Source organism: Balearica regulorum, chromosome 1 (assembly GCF_011004875.1).
Source record: "Balearica regulorum gibbericeps isolate bBalReg1 chromosome 1, bBalReg1.pri, whole genome shotgun sequence".
Classification (NCBI taxonomy): Eukaryota; Metazoa; Chordata; class Aves; order Gruiformes; family Gruidae; genus Balearica; species Balearica regulorum.
Genome location: NC_046184.1, coordinates 100,476,163 through 100,501,561, shown reverse-complemented (window position 1 = coordinate 100,501,561; position 25,399 = coordinate 100,476,163). Strand labels below are relative to the sequence as shown.

The 25,399-nt window shown below is 38.8% G+C and overlaps 1 protein-coding gene across 9 annotated transcripts in view; it reads right to left on the bottom strand.

Moving 5' to 3' along the window:
- EPHA6 (EPH receptor A6) overlaps positions 1 to 25,399 on the bottom strand; it is a 511,564-nt gene that overhangs the window by 37,929 nt on the left and 448,236 nt on the right. For all 9 annotated transcript variants that reach the window (XM_075768276.1, XM_075768293.1, XM_075768260.1 and 6 more), the window contains one exon: positions 13,614 to 13,823. In XM_075768276.1, the coding sequence (XP_075624391.1) occupies positions 13,614 to 13,823 (210 nt within the window). The remainder of the gene's footprint in view (positions 1 to 13,613; positions 13,824 to 25,399) is intronic.

Sequence of the window (25,399 nt, the reverse complement as noted above, 5' to 3'; positions counted from 1 at the left end):
CAAGATTTCTTTATATAAAAAGAGCAGTAGTTAAACAATGAGAAAAGATATTTCTTTTTTATCTGAGAGCTCTTCCTTCATTAACGTATCCTAAACCTTCTGAACTGTGCAATATTACCCAGAGAAGTGAATAGCTGTACTATTCAGCCAGATAATAGCTTGATACCATCTTTGACTATGAAATTAAACTCAAGATTTTTTTAAAGGGCAGGTCCTTGAAAATGAGAAGCCTACAACTTCTATCCAGTGTCAGTCTAGGACCTTCTAATCTTACAGAGTAGATGCTAAAACCCACAGTCAAAGTTTGGCCGGCTCCAGGTTTTGACACCAGATATGAAAGAGTAGTATCACTTGCTTTGCCTTTGTTAAATTTTCAAGTGAAGCAGTGAGATGCCATAGGAAGAACTACATACAACTGATTCGCTTTGATGAATATAGCTATGGAGAAAGTGACTCTTACTCTAGAAGACCACAGCTCAGAAAACTACTGCACCTGAGATTTTCCTCAGTGTTCTGCATCCAAACGTATTCTCCTCATCCATTTTCGTAAAGTTTTATACACTGGACTTCAGCATCTCCGTGACACTGATATGTTTCCCACAAAAGCCCCAACTTCCTCTCTTTACGGATGACTATCTTAAGCAAACATTAGGTTTTAACAAAATCAAAAGAATACTAACTCTCCTTACTTTCAGAAGTGTCAGGCTTTCTTTCCTCCCTCCTCTCCCTCATTTCTTGATCACCTCCTGTTGGTGACATTATATATTAACACTGATCCTCATTCAAAAAACCCCAAACCCAACCAAAAAACCCAAAAAGTCATTCTACAAGTAAAGGAAGGAAAGGAATCTTGGTTTCCCCCAGATTTGTGTCTTGAAGATTGGATGTCAGAATTCCAGGCTAAAAATCAATTAGGGTCAAGTCCTTGCTAAATGAACAGATTTTCTATGTTACCATTTATTTTCATGAAACAATAATATAAATAGTGTCTCTGAAATTTTAATTCCTCTAATTTGGTAAATTTGAAATTGATAAAAGTCATTAGGAAACACAGGACTAGCCAGTTACATGCAAATAAAAACAGCAGAAAAAAATCCAGGTGCATCCAAGTTTTGGGCACACAGGAATTCCCAATTCTAAAAAAATAAGACTGCATCATGGTCTAGCAGTGTTGCTGAGAATTTATGGTCTCTTCCAGTATCATAGTTGTCTGCTCTCCAGTTGACATGGAGCGTGCTCAGTACAAAACACAACAGGGGAAAATTGAGACAAACATAAATGAAGTCCTACAGCATCTGAAGACACAGTATGAGCCTCCTTCACACAAGGCTCCTTCCCTGTGAGCTTTGACATATGCATCTGACTGTGCCTGAAAAACTGACTGCATTTAAATATCCAAGTCTAACAAGTCTTTTTGTTGTTTTAAATTACTCTTATATAGGACTAGAGTGAGGAATTCATTTGACTATACTCAACGGACATAACACAAAGGACTCACATCCTACTGTGGAATATGTCAAGATTTAATTATGAAGCTTTACAAAAGCCTGGTGAAGCCAACTGCTTCAAATTTTCAACCTGCTTCAAATTTTCAACCCAGAAGTTTTATGTAGCTTTACGCAGAGAAGTTACTTTTTACAGCAGTATTTAATGTGGATCATAAATTCCCATGGAGAGTGGTGCAACAAATGAAAACAAAAAATCATCCAGATCTTATTTCCTTCCACCTAACAACAGCTAAATAACAGAGTTGGAGCTGAGCTGTGTGGATCACTGGAGCTGAATGGTTTTCTTTTCCCAATGAATTGCTTACCTCTTCTGACTTCAACAGCACACAGTAAACAAATTTAGCTTCTTAACCTGTCTTTGACTAGTACCAATAATTTTGAATGAGAAAAAACCAACACGCATACAACTAAGCTACATTCTTTTCCAAAGCTATCAGGAGGTTGTTCTGCTTATTCCATATATCAGAATACTATAACCTACAGTAATTACTGTCAGCTGACATGCTACTGAAAGGAACAGCTCTGACCTTAATGGACTGACTTTAAACTCATTAAACAGTATATCAGGAGCTGTGCATACTGCAGGTACATTCCAATGTATTTTACACAGTAAAAAGTAATTTTTTGATAAGCTGCACCTTGGTCAATACATGGAATATTGAAATACTAAGTAAACTGCAGTCCATTATTAGCAAGGGCCTAACAAAACTGGTGTTCAGGATTATATTCATTCACATAATTTGCAACAAAGCAATAACTTTGATTTTATGTCAGCCCGTGTACAATTTTAAGTGTGGATAGTATCCTTTTAAGTGAATCTTAAGTGTGGATAGTATCCTTTTAAGTGAATGAAGGTATTGCTGAAAATGTACAAGCATGTTCTGGTGTTTACAACAGCTTCTTCAATTATAGTTTGAAAACAGCAATTCTGATTAAAAATTAAAAAATTATAAATACATGCAATCAAGTCCATATGCAGCTATAAAACCAGCTGTGTTTGAAATTAAATTAACATTCTGCCAACTGTATCCTGGGCTGCATCAAAAGCAGCATGACCAGCAGGTCAAGGGAGGTGATCCTGCCCCTCTACTCCGCTCTGGTGAGACCCCACCTGGAGTACTGCGTCCAGCTCTGGGGGCCCCAGTACAGGAGAGACATGGAGCTGTTGGAGCGAGTCCAGAGGAGGGCCACGAAGCTGATCAGAGGGCTGGAGCACCTCTCCTGTGAAGACAGGCTGAGAGAGGTGGCTCTGGGGAGACCTTACAGCGGCCTTCCAGTACCTGAAGGGGCTTACAGGAAAGCTGGAGAGGGACTGTTTACAAGGGCATGTAGTGATAGCACAAGGGGTAATGGCTTTAAGCTGAAGGAGGGTAGATTTGGATTAGATACTAGGAAGAAATTCTTCACTATGAAGGTGGTGAGGCACTGGAACAGGATGCCCAGAGAAGCTGTTCCCTGGCAGTGTTCAAGGCCAGGTTGGATGGGGCTTTGGGCAACCTGGTCTAGTGGAGGGTGTCCCTGCCCATGGCAGGGGGGTTGGAACTAGACAATCTTTAGGGTCCCCTCCAACTCAAACCATTCTATGATAATTTTTAGCTTTAAAAAAAAAAATCAGCAGTAAGAAGAATTAAGAAAAATGCTATGACTACTTATAGTATATAGTGCATGTACACACATATATATTAGCATACTGCTTAACTTTATTGGACTTTGTTTTCAAGAGCAGCGTGCATGGACAGAATTTTCCAAGGTTCTCATGTCCAGCTGAGATATCAGTAATTTTGGTGCCTTGGTCAATTTGTAGTCTTTCCAAAAAGATCACCTGTAGTTTTCTGAGATTCATAGTCTTCATTTAACTATTACTTCAGCAATGATTTGCAAGTGCATTGGCTTTTTCCTCCCTCCTCTGTCCTTGCATAGCTACTTATGATTTGCTCAGAGAGTATTTGTATGGGTTCAATACCAATAAGTTTTGAATCTTATACCAAAGACAGACTTAACACTCATGACTGAGATAGCATTGTCTGTGAGGGGAAAAAAAGAGCCCTTTTTTCCACTAGCTATATAACCACAAATAAGGTTTGTGATCATTTTCCCCAAATAACTTTCTGTTCTACCAGTTAATGATACAACACAAGCCTTGGTGATGTTAAAACCAGTCAGTGCTTTGACACACTTGATGAATAATCCTTCATTCTAGGCTACTGCAGAAGTAAAACATATTTATAATTTTCTTCTTAGGCAATGGAAGGTATTATTTAAGTGCTGCAGGAAAACTGCCCCTATCTCTGCCTTCCCCAAAATACTAATCAGATCATTAGGTCACCAGAAGCAATGGCAATTATAGTTCTGAAAATAAAGAGGGTATGTGTTACATTTAAACATTTCAAAATGTAAGTTGTCCAGAGGAAAAAAAAACCTCAACAAAAATCCAAACACACTTTGCGGCTTTATGCAGACATTTAACGACAACCTTTTGTAGGGATTGTCTCTCTATCAGCAGGCTATTACATACCCTGAAGACAAACGCGATGGTCACCAGACAGCCACCTTTTGAAGGTTGGCAGCTCCAGAGGCTCCCCAGCTTATCCTTGTTTCCTTTCTACATGGCAATCTCTCTTTATAGCCATACTACTTCTGCGTTCCCTACCAGCAGGGACTCAACGATGCTGCAACAGGCTACGCAGAAGGAGGATTAACAGTAAAATGGGTCTGCTAAGACAGCCTCTTCCCTTTGCACAGGTAGGATGTTGTATAGCTGCCTCATGTCTTTGGCTGGCCACGTGCACTCCAACAAGCAGGTAAACTTGAAATCCATTAAACAAATCAGTATTTCCTGGCAATAAAGCCTGCATTTCTCAAATAAGAGACAATTGTATATTATGTGATTAAATTACAAATTAGAAAGTAGATTTTTTTATTTTACAGGACACAGAGTTATATCATTTTCTAGAATTCTGTCTTGAACCTAACAGCAAAGAATGAAATAAAAAAGAATGGTCCCATAAACCCTCACCTAGCCTTTGATGATGCATATTTTATTTAGTGTTTCTTCATATCTGAATTAAAAAATAAAGCCAGGTAGTACTTCCCTAACGGTGTGTGACAACTACAAAGCAAAATCAGAAACTCAACACTGGAGACAAATGTAACAATGAAAAAATACCCTTTTTGCTTTTGAAAGTAAACTAGGGATCAATTTTATTTGAAGGGGCAAATCATATCACTGCACTCTAAAGTCAGGTAACAAAACATGAATTAATTCGATTAAAATACATTTCCAGGTCAGCATCCTAACATTCAAGATCTAACTGAAGAACCTATCCAATTGAATCTTTTGTATTAGGCTTAGAAAAGCACTTGGGCTGGTGTTTGCCATTTGCTCTGTTATTGCTTGCTTTTGATCATAGCCAAACTATAGTGAAATTGCAGATGCATTTCTGTAGGCTGGTTTTCCCCTTGGTTCTGTTCCATGATCATCTGTTGTGTCAGCTGTTATTTAAGCTGATCATTAAGATCCACTCCAGTGTCTTTTTCTTACCTTTTTTTTTTTTAACAAATAAGTTTTTGCACCAGGCATTTTATCTACAAAAGTTACATTGGCTAATTTTTGTCACTATTTGCACTGCCAAAATACTAAAAGATAGTCTCTGCCTCCTTACATTCTCTTACCCTTTTTGATCTCTGCAATGTTTTCCCCATAACAGTGATTTTAGTTACATTTGATATTCTATATACAAGTTTCAGTAGTGCCACATAAAATATTTTAAACTTCTGCAGATCTGTATGCTTGCCCTGGTTTGCCTGTATTTACTGCTGTACACTATTTTAGAGAATTTCTGTTGGATTGTACTCCACTACATAACTGTTTCCACTTGGATTGCGAGTCCCACAGTCACATTTTGTTATCGCTTTCACTAACAAATGCATTTTGCAGAATTAAACTACTTAAAAGCAATGACTTACTGAAAAGTCTTGAGGCTGGGGTGATTTATTTTGCATGTATGTAGCACATGGCACATAATTTCACTGTGTGAATCCTGCACAGCCCTTTCTGTATGAGACAGGGCACATCTGTTTGGAAGGTACAGTCCTCATTCTAGGACTTTTAAAAACAGACATCCTACACATCCACAGACAGTTTGGTTTAGTGGTTAGAGTTACTCTTACTGTTTGATGCAAGAATTGCCATAGTGAATCAAACCCAAGGTGCTCTAATCCCGTAACCTGCGGCAGTAGCCACATCAGACATTTCAGAGGAAGCTGTGAAAGCTTGAAAATAATCCACATTCTGCCACTTCTCTTTCACATTTGTTTTCTTCCTGTCCTCCTCCTTTCCTCGGCTGAAATATGAGGTTTCATCTCTCTAAAATTGTTACTGACTGTAGCAACTGGATATTATTTCTTCTTAAGAATATTCACCCTTAAAAAACCCAAACGATCAACCAAAGAAAAACCACACCCAACTCATTGAAATGGGTTTCTGTACCAATCAGCTCCATGGCTAATTACACACTCTATGATAAAACTATTTGCCATCTTTAAAATAGTTTTGAGTTTCCTATCATTTTACTTAATGAACATACATTTATTTTTGACTTTATGAAACAGGAGTGTACAATCCTACCCTATAAGGTATTTGTAAATGCAAGCCTCTGTCTTTCATAACCACACTTACCAATGACCAGAGAACCAATCTGAGAAATAGCAAAGCATGTACATGTAGCATTTAATACTCAAATTTGTTAATATGAAATTGGGAGGACTCAGACACAAAAAGTTGAAATCCAAACTAACAGAAAGGCAAAGCTTGCAAATCTCTAAAGGCAGCAATTTTTATACTGATTACAGTAGAATTTCTTCTTTTCATTGGAAATTAAATTAGGTTTTGATGAATGATGGGATGATGCTTTAAAAGTCACATTAAGAATGAAGTGCAAAATATCACCCTTTTTACAGCCAAGATGTTAGGGCATACTTGTGTTGAGTTCATCAACATAATGATTTTGAGCATGAAAAAGTGAAATGCAAAATTTCCAACTGTGTTTCTCTGCCAAATGCATATTTGGAGTTCCTAGTTGGGGTGGTGTGGTGGGGGAGGAAAAGCAGGGATGAGAGTGCTAAATATATTAAGTTTTACAATTAAATTCAACCATTTAATTTAGAAATCTCTCTGAATTAAGCTCTGTACATCTAAATGCAAATTTTCATGCCTTTTTTGATACATTCTCAGAACTGAAATGAGAACTGTTACAGTGAGGAAGAGAGTAGTCACAGAAGTAGAAAGACAAAAATGGAGAGAGAATGTAATTTTATATTTATGTCTCATTCCTGTCCTTGGACCTTCCTCCTAAGGATCTGCTTCTGTTGTGCTGTTATATCCTGTTAACACTTCCATTACTAACTTTCAGGAGGGTTAAATAAACCCTAAACCCTCTTAAATGAACTTGGGATCACAGCTGGATAAAAGCTGAACAGAATCTAAGAGAGTGGATGTATTAAAATACTTAAATTTTGTCAAAAAAACCCCCATACCTTCATCTTCAGGGGCTACAACAAATAAGCCAAGTAAGTAGCAAGCACCACACCCTACACTGAATAAGTTTGGGATTTCTCTTCCTTTTAAACAAACATACAACTACTTATTAACAGTTATCACACCTCACACTGTCAGAGCCCAAGTCTTTTTTTTAAAGACACTTCTTCCTTCAGCTATGCCTTTACCCATTGGCTATTTGTCCTTGAGCATAACCTGAGCACATTTTATCTTTGTCCAGGTCAACACAACAGAAGACAGAGGCTTGAAGGGGCCACATGCAGGGCTTTCAACCCTATGCATCCTCTGAGCGCAGGGAACAGATCCAGTTGAAGCTGGCAACTCATGTGAAGGCGATTCATCGCACAACCACTTGACATGAATCCCATCACACACTTTAAAACTAGTTCCTGCATCTCCCATACACTGGTGCAGGCTGAGCACGTTAGCATAGCTCTTAACTTACTTCTTGCCCATGCTCTGAGAAATTATCTACTTGCAAATATTAACTTTATATGTCAGTACCAGAGTCCCAGTAGAGTCATTCCTAGTGTTACCTTGTAGTTAAAAGCAACCCATTGCACTCAGCAGGCTGATACCCAGCTAAGAAGGACATGCAGTGTCTGGAGATAGGCAGCAGCTGCCAGCAGCTGGATTCCTGCACAGGAGCACAATAATCTTGATAAGGCAAGATGATACCAATTGCCTTATCAAAAGGCAACCCCTTCAGGATCCCAGGGGGTTCTGTATCTCTAATTTGGCAAACAATATTATAACCTCACATAGCAGCCCTGGAAGGATGCAATCTTTAATTAAAGGTTTCTACAAACATCGGTGCTTGTCCCAAAAAGTAGGAGTCGGATCATGAATGGCACACATTTTTCTGTGGCCACAAGGGCTAAACATTTACCTCTTAACTAAATGGTAAGAGTAATGGAAATAACTGTCCTTTTCCTTTCCCCTCACTTCCAGCCAATCTGTCATCTTACAAAATACTGCCTGAGCAAATATGCTGCATCTGATGCCTGGCTATAGAGTGGATGTGATGGGAAAGAGACAAGAAAGATTTTCAGACTGAATAGCAAGACCATGGGGTGGCGTGAGGCGAGTACCATGAAGAGGAGAAGGGTCTGTCCTACTCATCCCACTAGGAGTCATTAGAGAAGGCTGATTTTCTGTTTGGAGGTGTCACACTGTAGGACTGCCTTACAAGCTGCAAGGAAGATTCAGAGGATTTGTGAATGTGCATGCCTGCCTTTTAGAAGCTAAGGAGGACAAATGCTGTGAGGGGAGCAAGGCTACTGTGAAGAGCTTACCTGGCTGTGGCAATATGGAAAAAGGTGGGGGTTGCAAAGAGGCCTTGGCCATGCGGTTTCAACTAGGCTTTCAACAGAGTGTATTCAGGCACGGTACTCATGCCAGGCTTCAACCTGGCAAGAGGAAGTTGCAAAGCTTGAGGAGAACAAAAACTCTTCTCACAGGGCATTAGCTTGTGACAAACCGCATTAGCCCACTCATTTTTCAGCCAGTGTCTAGCAAGATCATATGTAAAAAAAAAAAAACAAACCCAAAACACCTCTCCAGATAAGGGAAAGGCTTGGTGGGATTCCACACCATGTGTCTGATTTCAGACTGAGAACCAAACATGGTCAGGATGCATCCTGCCTATCACTACGTTTCTCTCAGTTTGGTGACGACAAAATGTGCTGTTGTAATGTTACATACAGAATTAACTAGTTGTCAATGATTGTGCTCAGCCTTATGTCACCAATTTTCAGTAAAACAGGTTAATACAGACCTTTACAGTACACAGCCTCTTTTTTTTTTTTTTTCCTCTTTCTCAATGGTTACCAATAATCAATTCACTCCATTGTCTATGATTAAGTTGATTCTTAAAGTAGATGTCTAGGCAATATGCTTGTCATAACGCTCAGGTTGTTCAGAAACTATTGCTTGACATCCCAAATTAACTAGAAAATAATTTGTATTTTGTTTTACTTTTTAGCAAATTAAACCTTCTCCCTCCAAACCCATTATTTGTGTACAAGTAAGAGAAAATGGAAAGTGTCTTGGCATACAGAAATTATGTAATAAAGTAAAAACCATTAAGTCCTCATCCTGATCCCCCCCTGATGTTTTGCTGTTTGCCAGTATTTATGTAGATTACTGGCATCAACCTGCTTTACTCCTCTAATGAATCTAATAAGTCTGAAGTCACCCTGGATGGAGTATTTTATCCAACTGGCTTGATAGAAGTCAGACGCATAAAGTTCAAACTATTCAGGAAAGCAATAAATCAATTTTCTAACTATTATTAAGGAAATAAGAAAATATTCTCTATCTAAAGGCTGAATTAATAAATACAGCTGATAAGAGAAGGAAATCTAGAATACATTTCTTTATGTATCCTATAATTCAGTTTGTAGCAGCTTTTTGTCTCACTAAAAATCAGATTTAACGCAGAATATTAAGGTGTCACCTTTAACAGAAATACTAGTTTAATCCTTTTTGGACTAGTGCCACAGATCCTGTTCCGATTATAATTGTGTACAGATTTTGCTACATATAAACAGTTTTTCTGGAAGCACTGGTTCTTTTTGAACTACACGTGAACCCTGACTAGGTTTTAAACTAAATGAGTCCACATCATATAACATAGTCTATCTAAAAGCAGGGATGCAAGAACCTAGATGTCCTCGGTATTGACAGAAATGCTTGTTTATATACTAGAAATGTCTTTTTATGAGCTACTGTTGCCCTGGAAACCACTACTACAAATGAAAATTTTGTCTCCATGGAAAAAACCCCCACAACTTACTATTCGGTTATCCCAAAATTTGCCTTATCTTTTCCTGATCAACAGAAGATGGGCAGTTGGATGTTCCCAGCTCTTAATTCCTCCTTCCTATTCTAAAATTATATCTTGCTATACGTTTTGCAATTCCTGATAGCAAACAGAAGCCAATCTTTTATTTCCTACAAACCTTCTTATCAAAAGCATAATTTACATCCTTTGTCTCAATAGGCTGGACAACAACAAAAAAAAGCCTTCATGGAAGTCATAAAGCTGTTTTCTGAAATTTCAGTCTTTTCATGTACCATTTGAAAGCATCCAACAGCTCTCTGACCAGTAGTGTCACAGTCTGAAATTCTTGGGAAACATAATGATCTTAAACTGTGTTATTTTGGGGCATTTATCAATTTTTCCATTGCTACTTAGTTGAATATAGTCTCCTAACTAGTGTTTCAGTGTCAGCACAGAATGTAGTAATTTTCTAGGTGGTTTCCTTTCCAGATTTTCCCCTATCGATGTTATTGCTTTTCCTAGACTTTGGTTCTTGATTTTTGCCCTGCATGTGGGAGGATGTGCCAATAGAAAAAATATAAGATCTATTCCAAGCCAGTGAGCAAAGAGGAAGATACATATATTGAACAACAGAAAGACAAAGCAAAAGATGTTGATCATCTGACAAGGCTGTGCCTGCTCAGGTGCTGTAAATCCATAAGGTACAAGGGCCTTCCGGCTTATTTTTGGGAGACTGCAACTTTTTTTTCCACTGTTTGTCTTTTGCATCAATCTACATTTTTATATCTGGGAATACATTCAAACAATATTGACCACAGTATCACAGATATGAATTTTTTTTTTAGTTTCCATTTGACTTCAGTTGTCTTGTAGCTCATTTCCAAAGAAAACATCCAATTGCACCATTCTATTTCTGATACCAAGACTAAGACAAAAAGAGGAATAAAAAAATCATCAGAGTTTCCTCTGAGCACTGACAGACAGTGGTACTGGGAGATGTGAGCCTAAAAATACTACTGTTCAATATGCAGACCCACTCTATGGATTTCTTGTAGCTACAGGTACTGGGCTGTTATCAAGAAAAATCTCTGGAGAGAAAACACAAATTCTAAAAGCACCAGAACCTTTGTAAGAGCACTGAGGGTTTAACCTTCATATGGCAAAAGCACAGTATGGAACTAAATAGATGCTATAAAAAACCTCTAGTAATACACATGGCCTGCTGTTGGGAAGATGTTCATGATGAGGGAACAGGTCAATGACATAATGATGGTCAGTGAAAGCTGTGAGAAGACATAAGATCCAGTGTGAGGTTCTATTATTTTCTGTTACCATGAAAGACTGTTTAAAAGGTGAAAGTCTGAGTCCTCCACAGACACTGTGACAAAAATTTCTCTTTCTCCCTCTCTTTTTGACATAATTGTGCTGTGTTCCTTTAAAAAAAGGACCAGAACTATTGGACTCTCTATAGGGAACATCTACTGGACCTGCTCAACAGGAGCAATGCCCAGAGGATGGAGCATATGGCAGGCAAGAGCATCCTGCAGAAAACTTGGCTATCACCAGATCATACAGAACAAATGCAACGTGGAACAGGGACTCGAGCAGTCCATTTACCCTCAGGGATGAGGGAAGGACATTTCCCAACAGAGGGGATAGATGAGAATTGGGCAGACTCAGCCATGGGGATTGAAACAGTCTGCATGTGAAGACCCACTTGCAAGGACAGAGGGAGCTGGAGTTGAAGGAATGGAGTGATTTAAAATGCTTTTAATTTCTGTTATGCCTGACTCCATTGCTTTGAATTCTTCCTATTTATAAAGTCTCTAGTTCATATTATAATGAAACAGCATTTTTCCACCCGAGTTTCAAAGCTTTTGGATCTTCTTTGTGCAGTTCATGGTCGAAGCAGATCCACCTTAAATGTCTGGCTGACACAGGGTCCTGCCACTGGCCAGCAGCCTCTGTAACATCCCCTCCTTATTTGCACTATCCTAATAGAGATGCTATAGATACCTGCTTATGCTACACCGTGGGGCTGCAGCCTTGGAGGACTGAAGCAAGGGCTCTGAGGTGTTCCACATACAACAGCTGCCTCACAGACTCTCATGTTAAGCAGCTAAGTGAATCAATAGGAAAATAGTATTTCAAAGCCTGTCCTTTGTTTCAATAAAGTCCTTCAACACAGCTACATTGCCATGAGATATTCCTTTTTTCTTTTTTTAAACATAGCATTTCCTGATTAAAAGCAGCTCTAGCCATGATGAAAAAGGCAGGCACTAACTACTCTGTAAGACTAATTGTTCGGTATTGCTATCCAGTAGAAACTTGCAGGATAAATAATAGCTGAAAGCCTCCAATTATCATTTGGTATTTTTCCTGAACCTAACTGGGAGAGACTGCTTGGCAATTTCCAGTGCCTTCCACCAGCTGAGCTGATTAGCCCATGATCAGTGCTGAGCAATGTAACTTAACTTGCCTGTCACTGGGGGCATTTGCTGCCAGCTGAGCATGCTCACACGGACAATTAGCAAGCCTCAGCCAACACGTGATAACTTGTTAAGCTGCAGTAATGTTTATTTTTTCCTTTCAAGCCTCATACTAAGAAGCAGTGTGAAGCAAAAGAGGTTTTGAGAACTAAATGAGGGAAATCTCCCCTATAAAGGAAAAAAATATGATCCCCCCCAGCTTGCACATTAATACTGATAGAAATCCTTGCAAAGTGACTTGTTTTGCTCTAGTCAGTTTGCAGTTCTGTGTAGGCCTTGTTCTAAGAAGGGGAATTTACAATGAATTTACCAGAACATCCCTATTTAAGGCTTAAACTAAAAACATTAAAATATAATACATATAAAAGACCTGTAATCCCATTACAATAGCTATACTGAATTCAATAGATACACCAGAGTACTTACTACAATACAGTTAAATTAGATGAGCTACTCATTTTGGCCATACATCACTTTTTAAAGTAAAATAGAAAAAAAGGTTGAAATAGGTCAAAATAAATTATTTAAAGCTAATTTATTATCTCTATTAGAATTCTGTCACCATGCCCTATCATGGGAACATACAGTTTCTGTGCATTTTGTGAACGTACTAATGAGAATGCACTCTGGCTCTGAAATAATTTTCATTTCAGTGATAGATGTGAAAGTTACTTGAAATCAGCTTATAATTAGCTAAGATTCTTAGTGTAGTGGTAATAATCATAACAGGAATGTAACTGAACATTTTGATATGGTGAAAAAATGTTGTATCTGAACTTGTAGTTTTATTAACACCAAGCCACTCCTTCCCCTACTTTCTTCATACTGCAGGTACAATTTACATTTTTCTTCCAAGTCAAATTTGAAGAAGCTGCTCCATGTTCAAGAATTTTTCACTTCAGTGGACTCCCCCAACACCACAAGCCAAAAAAACCCCCACAAAACCCCCCAAACCCTATTTTCCACTATAACAATTTACTTGCATCACATAAGGATTTTAAGTATCAATGAAATGAGACTTAAACCTTAGAGAAAAGTCCTATGTATCCTGTTAGAAGGTAAGCTTAAGTGAAATAAAATGAAAATTTTAATTCATGAATACAAGGGTTAACACCAACTTCCCTTAAACACATCATCAGTGCTATTAAACCACACGGACTAAGAATGGAACAAAGCCAACTGAAACTAGTATTCCTACGGCACAGGCAAATCTGAAACTGGAATAAAAGAGGCACAAGACAATAAACTGTTCAAATTAGATAAGACAAACTTACGCTTGTTGTGTAAGCAGCTTCAGGATCATCCTCTAGCACTCGTGACAAACCAAAATCAGAGACTTTACACATGAGGTTACTGTTGACCAAGATATTACGGGCTGCCAGATCGCGGTGTACATAGCCCATGTCTGAGAGGTACTTCATGCCAGATGCAATCCCCCGCAGCATGCCCACCAGCTGGATGACTGTGAAGTGGCCATCATGTTTCTGCAAGTAAAGATGCAAGTTCAAAGAACAAAGCTACTTTTCATTAACTTTGTACTGATGCTATTAACTACAGCTCATATTTAAAATATGTTTTTAACCAGCCAACCTGCCCGTTGAAAGCTTGTTTTTTTCAAGTATTTAACTTGGTCAGCAGCACAAGCTATCCTATCTCTCATTGTGCACTCTTATCCCCATTTCTTCCACATTTTCACACACTCCACAATCTTTCTACTCACAGCATTTAATGTCTTTTATCTTCAGTTAAAAGAACACTTTCCCCAAACACTATTTTTAATACAAGAATGACAATGCACAGAAAAATCTTCTCTTTGTCTCTTACTCCATGGCCTCAGGAAACAAGAGCCCCTCTTTATTACCTCAGCCTCCATGAGGTACTGCTGTTACCTCACTTTTTGCTTTTTTGGGGAGGGTTGTGGTGGGTTTTGTTTGTTTTGTTTTAAAAACCACAGCAAACAAACCTGGAAAAAGTTCGGGGCTCTACCTTCTGTCTGTTCTGCACCTAACACCATATAATCTCTGAACACTAGATTAAAAAGATTTGTGCTGAAATTCAGAGGTCATGTAGCTTTTCCGCAGTCTTCTTGGCTGACTAAGCCCTTTAAGCTCAGGCCCATGAAAGCATTAATCTGCTTAACTCCTGCTGAAATCTATGGGACTTGAACATGTAAATAAGAGTTATGTTGTTAACCACGCTTGTCCATCTGGTCAGTCTTGGTGGGCTTCAGTTTCCCATCTGCAACATTAAAGTTAACACTTCTGTCCCTCCTACATCTGAAGGCCCCTGAATTATGTGGCAGTGGAGACCAAGTGAGTAGCTGTATAGAAATCTGATTATGGGCTCTTTGCCTGGTTTAGGTCTGTCCTATCTACCATTTACAGCAGACTGCTTACAGCAGTATTTTTGTGACCTCAGCTGGCAGACATTTAGCTTCTCATGGATTATTCAGTGAGCCAGGCTTTTATGTTAGCAGGCACAGCAAAACAAAACCAAACAACTCTTCCCTGCAAGCAAGTTAACTTTCCATTTCTCTTTCAATACTTTCAGCACTGCACTACAGACAAGTACCAGGGTTCTGATCAGCATTCAGGACATTTCTATTGCTTAGCTCATACATTTAAGCAAGATTATTTTTGTAGGGGAGAAGTTTACAGTAAGTTCAGTAAACTCATTAGATTCAACATAGTAACAGACTGAACTATACAGACATGCTTAACTTTATCCCTGATCAGCAAAGTAATTCAGCATTTCCATTACGATTCAATGGTTTGGGGCCTATATCCAGCTAGTCAGGATATAAACATTTAAAGAAATAAGGAATTAGTACTCAGATGTAATTAAGGGTACCAAAAACCCCACAAACAAACCACAAAACCCCAGACATGGAGAAATTTGGTGTTACTTGCCTCTCATGTTATTAATCTATCTTCTGAGATGAAGCTACACTAGACCAAGACTTGCCTCTAATATATATTGTACATATTCTTAAATCAAGAAGTTACATATTTTTTTAATTGATAAACCATTTAGTGTGCATAACACACTGCTAAATTGAAAAAGTTGTTTGCCTGTGAAGAAATTGGAGGAACTAGTTCCTAAAGTCATTATTCAGTTAAGCTCTATTGAGTACAAATAGAAGGACAGATAAACTTAGCAAACAGAAAAGGCAGAGACAATGTGGATTCTGTAGTTCATAGAACATACAGAGTGTCTTTGAACTCTTTCAATTCCTTTTGTAAAATCAGTTGGAAGAAAAGCCCAAGTGCAGCAGAATATCAAAACCTGCATTACGGGCAACATTCACCAGTTACTGACCAGTACTGCTATGTCAGGTTATAACACAAGAGAAAACCCAGAAAGAAAATACTAAAAGGAAAACATGCATGGTTGCTACACGGTTAGGTTTCCAAGCTGCTAGTCTAAGCCAACATATCAGAATGCAAAAAATTCAGATACTAACACACCCTATCAGCTGGAACACCTCACAGTCCCATCATACCTTCCAATAAACTTGTATTTAAGCCATCAGTGGCCAAACACCCCAGCCATCTCCCAGATTTCTCCAAACAAAGCATATTTAATGACACTTTGAAAGCAGCAACTTTTCCCCTTGAATATTCTCACTGTTCCCTCTTGTGGCAGTGCTCTACAGCCTTTTTGTTTCTAAATTCCCCATACAAATATGGAGGAAGATCTCTCTAGTAATCATGTCACACCTATAAGCAACCCCCTTCCTTTGTTGTCTCCATTGAAGCCACCTGTAAGCAGTTAGTTCTGCAGACGACACTCAGCTGAGGGTCAAGACACAAGTGTGATAACCAGACATTTTACAAAAGGCCATCCCCTGTTACCGGCCTATGACATTTCCTATCACAGGCCCTTACCACAAGAATAAGAGGAACCTCTCTGAATCCAAAACATGTCAGTGACATATTTTAAATAAAAACTTCCCATCTAGCAATTAAGCAAAGAGAGACAAAGGAGAATATTCTTAAATACTTCAAGCCTCTTCCAATAAAGGAAGGACACGAACTCTAGCCAATATTTTATGAAGTCACATGGGATTTGGGTTTTGCTTTTTATTGAATAATGCTAAATGCTCAATTGACTCAAAATTTATTAAGCTGCTTGCAAACAGTTAATACACTTTGCACTTACCCTGTGTGGATAACTTCTTTTAGCTAACTGTAGAATTAGCATTTGGAACACAGTACCTATGACCTAGTTTTGCAAAACAACCAGCCAATCCCCCCTCGCCCTCGCAACAAAGCACCAAACAAAACCAAACCCCCAAACCTCTAGATTTTACCTCCTCCTTACACATCATTAACAACTCCATTCTTTCAAGAAACCTCAGAGTCATCTGCAACATCTCCCTTAACCTTTTGTTCCCTTGGATCACAAGCATTCATTCCTTCCTTTTTTAATTTGTGCTCTTTCAAACCTATACTGTGCTTGACTGATTTTTCATAAAACATAACCTTTTTCTGCTCTTTCCAAATCTTGGTATTTGGCTTACCAGTATAGCAGAAATGCCCAAGTTAGAAACAATCTCATGCTCTTGCCATTCTTTCCCTCCTTCTTTCAAATTTCTTTGGGCTTCTGCCTTGACACAAAAAGTTCAAGCTTCTTATCTCTACCTTTAAAGAAACAACAGACTTGCTGACATACCAATTGTAATGTTATGCTGTTTCCCTCTGTATATTTCTCTGAATCCTCTTCTGCATCTGTTCTCCTCTGTCCCTTCTCATGCTTGGTTTTATATCATTTCATTGCAAACCTTGCAGTTGGAACAACTACATTTTTTCTGTCAGCAACACAGTCTTCTCTCTCAAGTCTCTCTATAATCACTTCTGCATCAGTTTCCATGCCAGTTGTATTCCCTTACAATCCATATATACTGTTATCTTCCAATATATCAAAATATTTGTCTGATTTAAACTGATTAGGATAGAGGCTATGGGCCATATTTAACCCTTGGAAAATTCAACTAAGTTGATGAAATTATACTAGGTATGAATCTGGCCTCATTTTTTCAGCATTTGTAAATCCCCACATACATCTGTGAGTCAAAACAATCCTTTGGCAACTTTCCACGATCTCGTTTCATTTGCTTGTCATATAGGGACAGAAAGCACTCATCTGAATGATATGGCGGTTGTTATCCAGGGCTTTATTCTGATTCCCATGGCTTAGATTTGAAATATGCTTTTGATAGGATTCCCACTGGGGTGTTAAGGGTGTTAATCAATACTGGCAGCAATTCAGACCTCAGTGGACTTACCACATCTATCCTATCATCCCATCAAATTTTAATCAGGATTTAATGGCTTTGCTAAATAAACTTTTCTCATCAGCTGAGTATAGATGCAATATCTGAGTAGTTGCCATTGCATTTATGCAGCCCTGCAAATGCCCTGAGAAAATGTTTTTTTCATTCAGCTACTGTTTGTTTTTGAAAACCTTATGTACATGAAAAATTGTCCTCCTGTTACAGACCTTTCAAAAGTACTGACGTATAATGGGCCGGTGAAGAGGGTCAGTTACAGTAGGGGAGGAAGGATGATATCCTTAGTGTCTCTCATTGCTTTTCATCCTTAGTTTCCATCTCCAGCGTGCACTAGTTCAGTGCTTTTCTACAAGCCCATGCAATTTTTCTTCTTCAGAAGATTTTTTCCCTTTTACCTTTTGGAGGCATGATCGTTGAAGTTTTCTGTATTGTTTCTGGACTTTTGTCTAGTCTAAAATCCACTTCTTTATTTGCCATATGAGTCAGAGTACTTTTATGCCCTTATATTCTGAGAAGCGTACAGGATTTGCTACAGGTCTAAATATTTTACTGCAGATGATTTAGCTCTTATTTTAGATGGAGAATAGCATTGAAAATGGTGTGTCCATGTCTAACCGAGATCATAGTCACCAGTGACAGTTCCTGCTGGTCACAATATGAAAGATACAGCTTTTGCTATGCATTTATTCTTACTATTGTACCATGTAAATGGTATGACTTTATCAGGATGAATCTTGCAAAATTCAAGTTGCAACTTGCTATTTCCTGGAAGTATAACTTGTGCTTCATACTACCATGTTGATTGCACTCAGGTTTATATTACTGATACTGAATTAGGTTAACTGTCAATTTCTTCTTTCATCAACTGTTAACAGGATTCCATACAACTACTAATACCTAATTTCATTAAAGGTAATATATAAAAACCTGAAATGAGTTCATTTTAAATGCTACTGTGTGATCCTACACAAGAATCTCTCAACCTTTTCAACCATTAAAAACACGGGAAACCTTTTTGTTATTTAAAAAATGTTGCAAGATGAAGCTTTTCCAAAGCTTATTTTAGGATGCAACAGCCACACTCAAATCTGGACTGAATAGCAGCAGTAGCCTTGCAACCTGTGACCCTGTTTTCTTTACTCAGCTACAGCAATAAGAAAGGGATGCCCTGGTATAACCAAGTGTCCCTGCCCACTTCAGTGCACTGGAATATAGCGGTCACAGAATCACAGAGCTGGAAGGGACTTTGAGGGGGGATTCAGATCATCTCCTCACCCTGTGTCATTCCTGACATGCTTTTCTAACCTGCACTTAAAGGCCATTGAGGCCAATACTGCATCTTAAATAAGATATCCACTTAAATAAGATGCCTGCCTTGAGCATGGCACTTTGGCAGAGTTTTCAATTCCTCTTTGCAACTGCTTTTTGTGGACATGAAGATTAAATATCTCTCTTGCCCTATTCTTTGGGCTAAACACAAGTTCCGTCCACAGATCTCAATTGCTTGGCAACTATTCTTTTTGGTTTTGTTGAAGACTCTGCCCACCTACGTTTCAGAAGCGTTGAGGTCCAAACGGGGGACAGTACTCTGAGGCCTCGACAGTGCGAAGCAGAGGGGAAAAGTTACTTCACAGACCTTGCAGGGGATGCTCCTGTTTCCACATTCCATTGTGGTATTTGCCATTTTCACAGCAATGTCACATGCCTGATCTACTGCCACCTCTAGAGTAATTTCTTCCAGCAGACTTCTTTCTGAACAGTTATTCTCTGTCCTCTATAGCTGATTATTCCAGCCTCAGTGGAGTATTGTGCTCTTGTCCTTACTTATTTCTAATTAGTTTAAAAAACTAATTAGTTACTAAATTGTTTCTTAAATTTGTTGATGTGATGATGTTAAAGTCTAGCTCTGTCCTGCTGTCTGCCTGTGTTCCTACTTGGCTTTGCATTGCCTGAAAATTTCACAAGTTTAGTCGCAGTCTCAGGATTTGGAGGGTGAATGAAAATATGGGGAAACACAGACTGCGGAACAAGCCTGCTTCATCTGTCGTTCCATCCAAAGTCCATTCTCTCCACACAGTATGTAGCCAGTACTGCATCCACTTATAGAGGTTTCATCAAGACCGTATTTCTCTAGCTGCTCATGACGATCTCATGTGAGAGAGTTTTAAAGCCTTACTAAAGTCAAGACTTATGATATCAACTGCTTCTCCCACACCCACAAAGCCTGCACCCTGTTATAAAAGAAAACCAGACCGTTTGACATAATTTCTTCTTGACAAATCCATGTTGGCTTATACTTATCTCACTGTTATCTTTAAGGTGTTTATAAATGCTTTTTTGATAATTTGTTCCAGAAATGTTACAGCAGTTGACATTAAGCTGACTGGCCTGTAATTTCTTGGCTTCTCTTTTCCTTTCTTTTTAAAGACATGGATGACATCGGGTCTGTTCTGATCTCCTGGTTTCTTACGTATTCTCCACAAATTCACAGAGATAAAGAGCACACTGAAAGTGTCCACATTACCTATCATCTAATTCATTTTGGCTTCAAATACAAGACAGTTTGTAATAAATATCTTGTTGCTCAGTAGGAAGAATATCTACAGTGATTAAAACTATCCAGCATTTCTAAATGAACTTCTCACAGCGGTATCAGAGATACTGTTTGCTACCTCCTTTTAACAGGGTGAGCCATTGCCTGAGAACAGATGTTGGCTCTGTAGCATCAGTGACACTAGCTTTAAGTGTAATCTTAGGTCACGTAAATATGTGTTGCTTACAATTTCACTATTAAGATATGCAAACTCACTTTCTAATTGCTCAATTGTTTTTTGGTTCAGAAAAAAAAAAATTGGTATCAACAGTCTCCAGTGCAGGTTTTCTTCTGTATAGTGTCATTTTTGAAAGCAAAGGATACTAAAATGTCACTGTTATCCTTCCAGGAAAGGAACGTGCCTCCAATAAATAAAAGTGTGCATGAATGCTGTGTGTGAAAGCAAAAGGATGAGTATTAGTTATGAGCTCTAATGTTGTTGCCTCTCTGGATGCAGATAAATAATAATGGGAACTGTTAAACTTAGCAAAGGCCATCTGGCCACTTTTCCCCAAAGCTGACTCTGTCTAGTGAGGCCATGTTAGATGGATATACAACACATACTTTACAACATCGCTTTGTAGAACTTTCTGCAAGTCTTCATTTTTCTCTTTTCTCCCTTTCCCGCAAACTCACTAAATGTAAGTGTCTGCTGCAGCATCTAAGCTCTAGTTGAAAAAAGGGTGAGCTATCAAGTAAAGCTGCTCTGAGAATAACTTTGTAACGATTACTGCATCAAAGAGCAATATATCATAATATTTTCTCCTTCTAGTAACATTTTTTTCCACACATTTTTACACTTATCTTAGCCTCTGCTAGACATGCCTCAAGGGATTAAAATCTGGTGATGAATTCCAGGGTTTCATTTGCTGTACAGTCTGCTGCAGTTAGTGCTCTAAGGCAGTAAAGCATATTTTCAATAGAATCTTTAGAAAATATTTTTTTTCAAGGAACAAAATATATTTTACAGCATTTTAACCTACGATGTATGCTTGTATATAACTTTTTTTACTAGTATTTTAATTCTCTGAAGTGAAAGGAAATATATCAGTCACAAGTTTTTAGGTAGGAAGAGGAGCATTGCTAGTACAAATAGTAACAATGAAGAAAGCAAGATGACCCTGTGATTACTCTAGGTAAATGAATCCCTTCCTCCTACAGCTCAGAGATTCACAAAACTGGGCAAGACTGGAGCATCATTCTAACCTAAACATCAATCTCTTCAGGGTACAGTTAAGGGAAAATGCTGCAAACCCTGAGGAGCTCTCTTCCCCACACTGATCCTTGAAGAGTGCACATTCCCTTTCTAATACAGAAGGGTGAGCAAATACAGCGCAGTGGATACAGCTGAGAAATTAAGTTATCAGGCTTGCTACAGAACCTGCTGCAATACTGTGAGCTCTCATCTGATTAATATTGCTGTGTCCCTGGTTCTTGCCTCACTGTGCCCGCTATTGGTTAGCACACCTTGGACACTGAGCAGGAATGAAACACCGACAGTAGTCTGGTAGTCTGCAGCTGCAGAAAAGAAAAAAAAAGTTAAAAATACTCTGGTAATAGTTTTTTGGTTCATTTTACATGATTTTAGGTAGCTGAACATCCCCCGAAGTCAACTTCTAACTGTGTTCCTTTTCTGTGGCTTAGATCCATGCCCATACTGAACGGTGCATGAGGAGGGTGATCTGGGACCACGGCCATAGATGCTCCCCAGGTGGCATTCTGTACCGCTGAACCCACGAAGCAGTAGCCCCCCCAAATACACAAGCCACCTAGCCTCCTAATCACCCCATTCCTGTCTATGTGATGCTAAATCCAATTACTCTAGCCAAGAACGATCCTTTAGATGGAGCTGTGAAAACAGTAGATCAGATTTAACTCTTAAGAGCTCCGTAAGTCTGTGAGGCATCTATTTAGAGAGTGGGCTGAGCCAGGGAGGGTATATCAGGGTGAAAAGACCACCCTCAGGGCAAAGGACTTTTATAGGAATGACTGCAATCATCTGACAGGCAAGACTGAGGGAAATGGGGTGTCCAGCACCAACAGCTAAGGAGTGAAACTGGGTCCAAACTGCTGCATGTGGCACTCATCTCTGTTTTCCCTCAGCAAAATGGGATTGTGTTTATATCATTTACGAAGACTGGAAGATCACCAAGCAGTGATTCAATACCCATGTGGTTTACTTAGACATGGCCATGCTTAGAGAAAAGGCATCTCAAACCTGCAGCAGTGGCAAACTGCTGGTTAAAAAGGTTTTGTGGGTTTTAGGCTTTTTTTTTTCTTTTTTCTATTACGCATCTCTCTTGGTTGTCTTTCTTGTATCTTCTATGCTCTGTATCAGCAAGCCTGAGCAAACGTATCTGACTGCAGCTATCCTAATTACTGAGTACATCTTTCTACCAATACAGATTAGCTGCCCTTTCAACTCTTCATGTGTTTATTATTTCCCTCATACTTTTGCAGAATGAGTGATTGCTAAGATCTCCATTACATAGGCAGGTGACTGGAATGTGAAGACAATGTGTTCCTTCCAAAGTCTGTGCGTGAACTTGGTAATAGGAAATTGTACCTGGATCTCCTCAGTTCCAAAGCTGAAGTATTAGCCACTTTCTTTCCAAGCACAGATTAGTCCTATCCGGCAGCTGCTGGAGTAATACTGAAAGAATTGCCTCTAGCCCCTGAGGAAATACTAAGCTGGAAGCTCACATCGTTTTTCAGAGAAATCTCTCCAAGTGTTACCAGAAGTGGTCACATGTACCTTATTTCTGGTTAAATAAGCAATTCCTTGACAGCAAATTTCAGGTATACTTTTGTGGGGTGATTAACTTACATGCATCAATCTTCTATGAGAAAAAAAAAAAAGATAACTGAGTTTCATCTTATGGAAATGAGTTTTAGATAATTGCAAAAATAACGCAAGATTTCTGAGGAAAATTTAGTGTCAAGTGTCTCCAGCAATTTAGGATGTTTGGCGGTGCACAATTGCTGTAATTAATTACTATCATCTTACAGAACTGGTTCTCATTAGTTGATGCTTTTCCACTAAGAGTATTTCTGAAGCATCTTCATATTGGAAGCGCATGCCAATTTTTTTCCCCAAAAGCTCAAAGTTAGCAGCCAGCATACAGGATGTTTTGTAGAGTGGGGAAGACATAATCTAGCCGAGCCTGTTGTTTAATTCATACAAATAGCAGAAAGTAAGGCACTGCTTTGGGGATTTGGCCACGTAACTACAACCAAAATACAGCACTAAATAAGATGAAGGATGAGTGTAAGCTGCTGGCCTGGAATTCAGGGGAACTGATTTAATTTCTACTCTCTGCTACGCACTTTGCGCATAATACTGTGCAGACCACTTAGCATCACAGTGCTTAATTTCCCTATCTGTAAAGCAAGGAAGTAAAGGCTTATTAAGACTGTAGGGTTTCGGGGTCAAGGGGAGTTTTACTCGGAGTTTATGATTCCTCGCACAACTCGTACGGGCATGAAAGCTAACATCCCACCAAGGCCGTGAGAAGGCTGATGGCAAACGTCTTCCATGAGGAGCCTTTCTTCTGGAATACCCTCACATGGTTCATCACAGAGTTTCACTTTGAAATTGTAAGACTGACCCATTCTTGGAGGCTTTTGGAGAAAGGCTGGACAAGTTAGAGGGATGTGCTGGTTAATTTTTGCAGGTTGCAGTGTGTGTGGAAATATTTTTTATGGTGAGAAACGGATTTTTTTTCCCCTCTCTGTAAAAATACTTGGTGCTATAACAAGTGATTCTTTTAAATAATAAGAAAGATAGACAATTTTATAAGCCCTTCCAAATCTCACCCCATAAGAATTGTTATATTCACTGAACACCTTTCATTAGGATGGCTAAAGATAAACCCTCTCTGCTTCTTTGTATCTTCACAAAAGCTTTTAAAAGTGTAGACTTATATCTGCAGAAAACAACTATTATTAATGAAGCAGCTGGATTTCTTTTTAAATAGGTTACTTTGCAGCCATTTGCTCTGCTAATTATTAACGGAAATGCTGATGATGTATCTACTGTGCTTTGGGATGCTGAATATTATCTAAAGTCCTTTTAAAAAGCATTTTAGAAGAACAAACCATATCTGAGCTGTGAATTAAAACTGTAAAATAATGTACATGGAAAGCAGCTGCAGAAATGATTAGCTCACATTTCCCCCCACCAGATTTGCCTACAAATATATCTGATGCAATGTGAGAAGTGTTGCTTCACAGTAACATTGTAATTTTGCTGATGTCAGTTTCTATTAAAGTATCCTAATATGTAGTAACTATTCTGATAAATAAATGCATGTGAAGAATAATTGGAATATAGATATCATACTAGAGCAATTCAGAGAAAGGTAATTCTCTCTCTCATGAATTATTTCAGTATTTGGTTTTATTCTCTTCTATGAAATTCTGCACACACACATGCACACATACACAAAGAGTGGAGTTTCAGGCAAGTCTTCCTAGGGCACTGCTGAAATATTACAGACCAGGGAAGTCCCAGATGCTCAAATCAGCATCAGTCTGCCTGCTGCAGATGGATAGACGGATCAGCCAGAAGGACAAGGGGGGTGATTTTTAAAACCTACTCAGTTTCTAAGAAGAACCTCATGATATCAAGCTCTCTCCAGAAAAATAACTTGGGTAGTATCCTGTGTTCCAGATGCTTTTCTCCTCTTGTGGCTACCTCTTTTCTCAATCTGCTGTCAAACAAGTATTCTCTGTACGATTTTCTCTCCCTTTCTCTGGCTGAGTCTTCTTTCTAAAGCATTGGCTGTTCTTTGCCTCCTGCTTATTCTCTCTTTTCTCTTAGCAGTTCCTTCTTCCTGCTACCAAAGCATCCTTGAATCACCATCATCTAGATTTTCCTGCCAATATTTTCACAGCTCCTTGTTGAACACCTCTCCTTTGCATTTGGGATACCCTTTCAAACAAGTTCACAAAACCACAGTCCCCCTGCCCCAACCTTGCCTACGACCTCAGCTTTACCATTCTGCAAGATGGCAATGGCAAGGCAGCTGGCTAGTAAGGACTGATGTTTACTTTTAAAGACAAATTTTAAATATTTGACAATCAAATTATTCACACAGGGTCTTATGTCAGTGGGCTGCCAGAGCATTTCCAGGGGTTCTGTTAACAAAGACATGGTTTTAGGATAAGTTTAG